This window comes from Solanum tuberosum, unplaced genomic scaffold, assembly GCF_000226075.1.
Source record: "Solanum tuberosum cultivar DM 1-3 516 R44 unplaced genomic scaffold, SolTub_3.0 scf00043, whole genome shotgun sequence".
NCBI lineage: Eukaryota > Viridiplantae > Streptophyta > Magnoliopsida > Solanales > Solanaceae > Solanum > Solanum tuberosum.
The window spans coordinates 1342373-1351296 of record NW_006238969.1 but is presented as its reverse complement, the minus strand read 5'-3'; the positions used below and the strand labels follow the sequence as shown (position 1 = coordinate 1351296).

The 8924-nt window shown below is 33.2% G+C and overlaps 1 protein-coding gene across 1 annotated transcript in view; it reads right to left on the bottom strand.

Annotated features, from left to right (window-relative positions):
* LOC102593097 (rho GTPase-activating protein REN1-like) overlaps positions 1-8924 on the bottom strand; it is a 108073-nt gene that overhangs the window by 39385 nt on the left and 59764 nt on the right. The window contains 1 exon segment of the mRNA XM_015306946.1: positions 4223-4342. Coding sequence (XP_015162432.1) covers positions 4223-4342 — 120 coding nt within the window.

The window sequence follows — 8924 nt, the reverse complement described above, 5'->3', positions numbered from 1 at the left end:
AGCATTTATTACTTATAAGAGAGTTACTAAGGGAAATCTATTCTATGTAAAGTTTTATACGGCAACAGCAGAGATATTACACGAGGAAATAAAACCTCCGATACAAGTAGTAAAGATAGGACTAACAAAAGATATGATAATACCGGAAGATATCGGACAGCAACCAGAGATACAAAAAACCGAGATACCCAGTTTTTATGCCAATAAGAGAATAATTGGTATATCAACTATTATACAAGAACTAGCAAATAATTATTTAAACGGAAACGCTATATGGAGTTACTATGCAAGAGATCAGTTAATGATTTATGCCAATTCAAGGGAGCTAAGGAAAGCAGATATGGATGAAGTCCAGAGATGGATTTTATCATTACTTAAGCCAGAAGAACGACCTACAACAAGAGCATTAAAGGAAGGATTTATTTCAGCAGAATTATTAACCAGATATTGCAAGCTAATTGGACACAAATACCCTGATCACATATGTTCAAAATGCAATGGAGAAGATAATGTAATCCCCGACGTCCAGCTGGAATGATAAAATAAAAGAAGATAGAGACGGAAAAGAGATATGATAGAAGAAGATAAAGACGGAGAAGAAGATAAGAAGAAGAAAAGACGTAAAAGTTAGTTAAAAGTTATTCATCTTGTAAAAAAGTCAAGAAAGTATCTTCTTCTCAATTTAAGAAATAGAAGACATTATAATATTATTATTGTATTGCATAGTAGAGATAAAAAAAAAGTACCCAAGAATTTTCTTGCTTGTTGAGAAACAAAACTCAGATTGTGTATACTCCAAAATTTAGAATTCACTTTTGGCTATCAATTTTCTAGAAATGGTGTTTTCCTTAATATGTATACTCTCTAGCTAGGGGTGTGTGTGCGCAAGATGTGAGTGTAAAATCCAAAGAATATTGATTAATTAGATCTTAAAACTGCTTGTTATACATGGATCTATTATTGTCTTGAAATTTTAATCTAAAAATAAGTGATTGCAAATATTGGTTGAACTCTCTAATACTAATATGGCCTGAGAAAGCAAAATAGAGTTGAGTAAGACTTCATTAGTAAGGACTTGTAAAATAAGTGTTTGGATTATAGCTAGAAATAGTATAATATGACTAATTCTCATTTAATGGTAGATCTAGCGATAGTCTACCGACTCAAGCAATGTTTATACCTTGATTGTTATAGTCTTGGAGTTTGAGAGAATCTGAGGAATATAAGTTTGATAGTTTGAGGGATTATCGAGTGTAAGCCTAGAACAAACATTTTCCATGTATTGACCAATTTGGATTTGAATAATCATTGACTATTATATTGAAACTCCATCGTAATGCATACACCCTAATAATTTCCTCTATTGTTGAATACTCATTTGTGTTAGCATCCTTAATTTGATACTCGTGATTGCTAAATTCTAGTATTTCCAAATCCTCCTCTTTATATATATTGCGTGTTAAGAATACATTTTGCTAGTATTTATTGAGTTGACAAGTCAATTTGGTCCTTGTGGTTCAACTTCGACCTTATATGTTACAACAACAACCTCCTATACCTTAATCATGAAGTATAGTTGAGCGTTATCATTGTGCAACTAGCACGAGTTCCAAATACGATGGATAATATTCAACTTTCATGGTATGATTGTTCCATGAGCTCGAAGGCCCAAATATGGCAAATACTATTCCACTATTTTGATATGACTGTCATTAGAACCTGAATATGATGGATAGTATCCCAAATACTAATAAACGAGACCATGCCATTACAAAGTAAGGTATTATAACAAATATATGCATATTGAAACTTAATGATGTCTCTCATTACTTTTGTTATATAATTTTATGTTTCATGTTCTTACCCTTATGAGCTTATTTATACATCTTATGTAATATGTTTGCCTTATCATACAATATTATTTTGTATGTACTTATGTTTCTATTTTGTTGGGGCTTTGCATTTAACGATGCAGGTTTAGGTTTATGAGCGACATGCTTCCTCAGTAGATGTCTCACTCAGAATTGAACAAGTGTTGGTGAGACCTATGTATTATCTAGGGTCAATTTATACTCGGACGTTTTAAAGATCTTTTTGGGTACGTTGGTGCGTTGACCTTAAATTTCTATTTAGATGTCATGTATTAGTGGCTTCATAGCATAGTGTACATAAGTCATGAATATATTTTGAAGAAAATCATCATATGTATTCTTGAGTATGTATTTGCAATTGTGTTTATGTTTAAAGGATTTCTTATGTAAATTTATGAGAAAAAGGTTCTACTTAACTTACTTCTATGTTTCCACTATAGAATCGAGTGTTGCTCATATGTGACTAAAGCCTACTATTCTGCTTATAAATATAATATCATTGAAATAGTGTAGTTGTATATTCATGTAAAAGGATCGCAGTTGGGTTAAGGCACTGGGTGTTGGTCCGCCCAGACCAAGGTTCGAGGCATAACATTTTTTGTACAAAAGAAACTCACTGTGAAATTTAATCACAGTAGGGGTGCTCCACCTTCTCTCTAGCACCCAAAATCTTGTCCAAAATCACAATATTTTCTCTATCCATCGTACTTGTCAAAAAATACCATGAAAAACGATATTGTGGATGCAAATCTAGTATAAATCTATAAAGATCAACTTCATCAATATTTACATACAACTAGAAATATTTTGAACTTGGAAGTCTTTAATGATTATTTTGAGTTGGATGTACAAGATCCAGAAGTGTGGAAAGGATCCTGTGAATGTATTGCTGAGTTGGCTTGTGATATCACCGAGAAAGATATTGTAACAATTCAACTTAGTACTTACATGAATATTAAGCAACTTTTTGGACTTTCAATGTCTATTATACTAAGAAAGATGAGGTCACCGGGTGATCAACTGCTTCTATGTTATTTTATACCCTTAACTATTAAGTTCTTTGCTTATTAACTTATGAATTTTTATTTTCATAGTTGAATGGTGGAAGCAACATGGTTCTTCCACTTAAAACTTGAAAAAGCTTGCCATCAAAGTAATCTAACTTGCAACTTATCTAGACATGAGAGGAATTGAAGCATGTTTAAACATGCATGTATGAAAGAAAGATTTAGTATATGACTATCTCAACTGTCCTAACTAGCTAACTCCTATTTATTTTTGGCTAAAGAGAAAGAAGAAGATGATGAGAAATATAATGACTATAATGACGAAGTAGATTTTGACAATCTTGATAATGAACAGTATGTTAATCCATTAATATTTTCATTAAGATTTTTCTTGTCGTAGGAGGATTTTTGGCTATCTATTTTTTATTTTATTTTAAATTAAATTATTTTTATTGACTCCTTTTTATTTAGATATTTTACTTATATATGTAATGTTTATTTTCATTTTTTTAAATGGTGCTTCATTGATTCATTCAATGAAGCAAGCACTAGGGAACCCATGTCTCTATTATGTGCATGTTACTATCAAAAGTAATGAGCACAATTATACGTAGCAGATATGTTGGGATTTCTTTCCACCTTGGTTTCCTTAGTTAGAGTCGTCATAAATGCATCTAAATCTTGGAATAACATTTTATAAGAGAAATTACTTCATTTTATGTTGTCTCCTAACATTGATATATTAAGCACATTCTTTTCCTACATACGGGAGTAATTTATTTAAATTCATTGCAGTGATCCACTAACATGGGGAAATAAATACACCAAGTGATTCTATTGTGAATGGATTTCAGACTATAGTACCCTGAATTGCTCTCTCATTATTCCACTATAAGTCTCAAAGTCACCCATAGGGGGAAGTATGAAATGTTATAAGAGAGCACATCTACTTTCATTAAAAATAGATATTTCTTTTCTTCATCTTAGAGCAAGAGCTCGACAAAAACATTGGAAAACACCAAGTGGTTCTATTGTGAATGGGTTTAAAATTGTAGTACCCTAAATTGCTCTCTCATTCCACAATAAGTCTCCAAGTTATGGATTTAAAATTCACCCATAGGGTGAAGTAAGTATGAAATTTTATAAGAGAGCGCATAAAAATAGATATTTATTTTCTTCATCTTAGAGCAAGAGCTTGACAAAAGAAGAGATAGTAATAGGATATATCCTGCACTTAGGAGAAGCAAATATTTCAAGAATTTTAAGATAGGAATCATAAAGAAATAATATATTCAGGTAGAAATAACATCATATTGGTTTGACACTAAAGAAAGAGAATCTCACCATGCTCCTCCATAAACCTAAGAGCCTTCTCCAAGAAGGATGGGGTGCCATCAATTTCTTCCAAAGCAAGTAAAACTGGCTGACCAAGAACCAAGGACTTCGCAGGATCTCTATCATTTGCTATAAATTCAAAACCCTAAAAGGTAAAAGTTAGATCACGAATCATTACAACATCTTAAAGGAATGTTTAATTTGCGGACAAGTTACACAATTTTTTTATGTAGTACATAATTGATACTGATTGTCTTATAGGGAATGTGATACCGAAGTCAAGAATTAGAATTACATTGGTATACATGAAAAAATTATCTTTTAAAATAGATAAGTTAAAAATTATTATGGTTGCCTACTATATGATACCTTGATGACGTCTACTTTTTATATTTATTTTTATTTACTATATAAGAAAAAAAGGCATGAGATTTAGTTGAGGTATCCTGTTCACCTTATCCTAAGAGGTTTGCAAGCCAAAAGCATGTTAGTCCTACTTGACCCATTCTTATCAACCTACCTTAGGCAGGGGCATGCATCACAACTATATAAATAAAAAATTTAATAATCTCATTCCAGATGGGCATATGCTCTAATATTGTTACAGATGAAAATAATATGAGGGCTAGTGAGACACTTTGTGAATATATCATTAAGTCAATCATTTGACTTCACAAAATTTGTAACAATATCTTCTTAGGACATTTTTTCTCTAATGAAGTGACAACTAATCTTAATGTGCTTAGTCCTCACATGGAATATCATATTTGATGCAATATAAATGGTCAATTATCACACACTAGTTCCATCCGACTAAATTTTCAAAATTTTAAACCTCTGAGTAACTTTTAATCAAATCTAACTCATAAGTTTCTATAGCCACTAGATATTTTGTTTCTCACGAGATCGAGCAACCATTATCTATTTTTTGTTGTTTTGGAACAACAAATTACCTACAAAAAACATTAACTACATATAGAACATCTATTTAAAAGTGATCATACACAATCAATATTCGGATATTGAATGATATACTCATGACCTCGAACTTTGAATAGTAGTCCTTTGGCTAGAGCTGACTTTACATATTGTAGAAAGCATAAAATCATATCAATGAATATTACAAGAAAATACGTAAACTAACCTATAATAGTCAAAATAAATGTGAGGTTTATTCACTGTGTGATAATTCAACTAACCAGCCATTCACCTACATCTTCCGAGATTAGTTAGTGGATCTCCCTATTATGGTAATAGTTTAACATATATATATATATATATATATATATATACATAGGAGTATTAGTGAATCTCCACCCCACCATTCCTATCTCCTCAAAATAATTGAGCCATAATAATGCCAAATCTGAACTAAGCAACCACAATACTTAGAAAGTTCTTCAATTTGTTGATATCATTAGTCTGGAAGTGTAGAAAGAGGTGTCGTTTCAAATTAGTGATTGTAGACATTGAAATTTTGTGGGACTCTACAAGATGCGTTCAATTCGAATTGGGACTCTACAAATTGTGTTCAACTCAAATTAGGATTCTTGGAGGCTACTCAACCTTAAACCCTAGTTCACGCCTATATAAAGGGTACATAATTCCCTTTAAATGCATCTCAAATATCCCATAAACTCTTGGGTATTTTTATGGATCAAGATCTAAAAAATTCCATTAAAAGGCATCTCGAGTATTCCACAAAAGTCATGGAATATTCATAGAGGTCAAATCTAAATCATCCTAGTTTGAGAAATACGCCACTAACGGCCCTCAAATCATGGATAAATCTTAGGAGAGTAGAATCAAGGGAGGAACAGAATTGTACCCGCAATCTTGATGAATAAAATTATGTTTCTTCATATTTTTTTGTGATTGTAATTTATTTTCTGTCACTTTAAAATTTGTTGCAAACAAATTGGCACGCCCAGTGGGATCAAATTTGCCCTTCATCTCTTCTCTCTTAAATCAAATCTGAAAATCTGAAGCTGCAAAGGTGGAAGAATGAGTACTTCAAGCCACGTCTTTGAGTTCCATCAAGGCTACACTCCAACAAGCCTTGAAGCAGGGGGCATTTGTAGACATTGAAATTTTGTGGGACTCTACAAGATGCGTTCAATTCGAATTGGGACTCTACAAATTGTGTTCAACTCAAATTAGGATTCTTGGAGGCTACTCAACCTTAAACCCTAGTTCACGCCTATATAAAGGGTACATAATTCCCTTTAATGCATCTCAAATATCCCATAAACTCTTGGGTATTTTTATGGATCAAGATCTAAACAATTCCATTAAAAGGCATCTCGAGTATTCCACAAAAGTCATGGAATATTCATAGAGGTCAAATCTAAATCATCCTAGTTTGAGAAATACGCCACTAACGGCCCTCAAATCATGGATAAATCTTAGGAGAGTAGAATCAAGGGAGGAACAAAATTGTACCCGCAATCTTGATGAATAAAATTATGTTTCTTCATATTTTTTTGTGATTGTAATTTATTTTCTGTCACTTTAAAATTTGTTGCAAACAGTGATACCATCTTGATTTAATGCCACTGATAATGATATCGCCAATATAAATAGAGAAAATACAAAGATTTATAGTAGAATTCCAATAAAACACAGAATGATATGCTTATGAGTCATGCCAAACTCAAGAATTATTATGTTGCAGTAACTAAACCAAGTTCGTGGAGATTGTTTCTAATATATTGTGAGTAACACAATCGACATTCAAGGCCACACGATTCCTCTGAGAAATAAAACTAGATGGTTGCTTCCTATACACTTCATCCTCAAGGTCGTTGTAAAGAAATTCCTCAAGGTCATTGTAAAGAAACCAATTCTTAAAGTCCAACTGATGGAGATGCCAATAGAAAATAATAGGCATAAAGCAAGAAGGAAGACATTTGATATTTTATCCACTTGAGATAAATTATCATTGTACTTAGACTCAAATATATCATTAAACACTTTGGAAATAAAGCAGAACTACAAATCTAATCCAAATAAAATAGATACAAAAAGTATAGATGTGAAAATAAATAAGGAATGAGTGGAAAATAAAACTACAATTTATCCCTTAAGCTTATTAAGTTGGCCCATAGGATCAACTTGAATTGATAAACATAACGACAACCAATTGCAGATTTACCTAAAGGAAGAGGAACAAGATATCAAGTACCACTCGATTGTAAATAATACGTCTTGTTAATAACCTCCTATCATCACACTTTATGTGAGAATACTTCACCTAAATACTTAGGGATAGAAACAGAGAATACATATGATATAAAAACATAATGTGTTGATGACAAATGATGATGGCTTAAAACGGTATAATGGAGATTAATATTATGAGTGGATTGTATACCTTTTTTAAGTGTCTAGGAAAAGATAAGTCTATAGTAGGTGAAAGGTCTGATATAGGGTGTAAATTATCTTGATGTGATGCTAGATGCAGATGATAATAACAAATAGGGTGTAGTGGAACTTTAATTGGAGATAGAGTAATCAGAGTTCCCCTATTTACTAGTACAATAGAGATATCTGTAAACTAAGGCCAAGACCCAAAATATGTTTCATTGGCTAAAAGTGGATACCGAAGATCAGGTGGGCAGTAACGACACCCTTCTTGAACCATAGAATAGACAAGGAAGATAAACTTTAGAGTATAAGGAACTGATATTTTTTTCACATGGGAAATATAATTAGAAATAATGTGCTCCCAAAGACATGGGGAAGAAAGAATATAGAGGTGATTGAGGAACAATACTAAATAAGGAATTTTATTCTAAATCGTAACACCTCGGATTCGAGAAAACAGAAATATACAGCTTTCCAGGATCTGGTGTAAGAACCAACAGAAGCCACTGACGGAGCGTGGGTCAGACCACCAACCGTAGGTTGGGTCTCGTGGTTCAGTCCCAGACTTAGGAAAAATTCAGAATCAATAGGTGACACCTACGACCGTGAACCACGGTCCATTGATTGAACCACACACCGTAGGTTGGTTCCGTCATTGGGGTCCAAAGTTGATAGTCTCTAATCCCACCCACGGTCGACCAGTACGGTCTGTGGTTGGACCTACAGACCATAGGTCTGACTGTAGGTGAGGGTCAGCAGTTATTCAAGGAAAATAGTTGTTAGGCCAACTTCAAATAGTCATATATGTTAGCACATAATGATTTTGGTGGCCCATGACCTATCAAATGAAAGATAATTGAATCCTCTTTCCAACACCACTGAGTTTGCTAAAATCCAACCCCAAAGTAAAATGTTGTGCTCATTTTAGTGAAGCCCTTTCTGGAAGATCCTCACCGACGAACCCAAACGACGGCCGGTAGTCCAAACGATGGACTATCATTTCATTCGTGCATGGGCTTCATCAGCATTTAAGTCAGGGTCGTTTTGGAATTTTCCCTATGCGTTGGGGCACTTAAACTGTCGTTTGATGACTAAACTACGTCGTTCTGCTCAGAATAAGTCTAATAACCTAGTCCTACATACTCAGAACCCTTATTCTTCAAAAATCATCAAAAATAGAACGAAAAGAGGAGAAAGAGGCGCCAGTTTCTTTCAAGAACAAGCAGATGTGTTCTTCAAGTTTTAGACCTAGGGTTTGAAAAACTTTGGAGAATTATTGATTTTAGCTGTTATAGTACTCTTAATCGAAATATCGTGCTTCTTGGAAACATTGCTTAATTCCTTG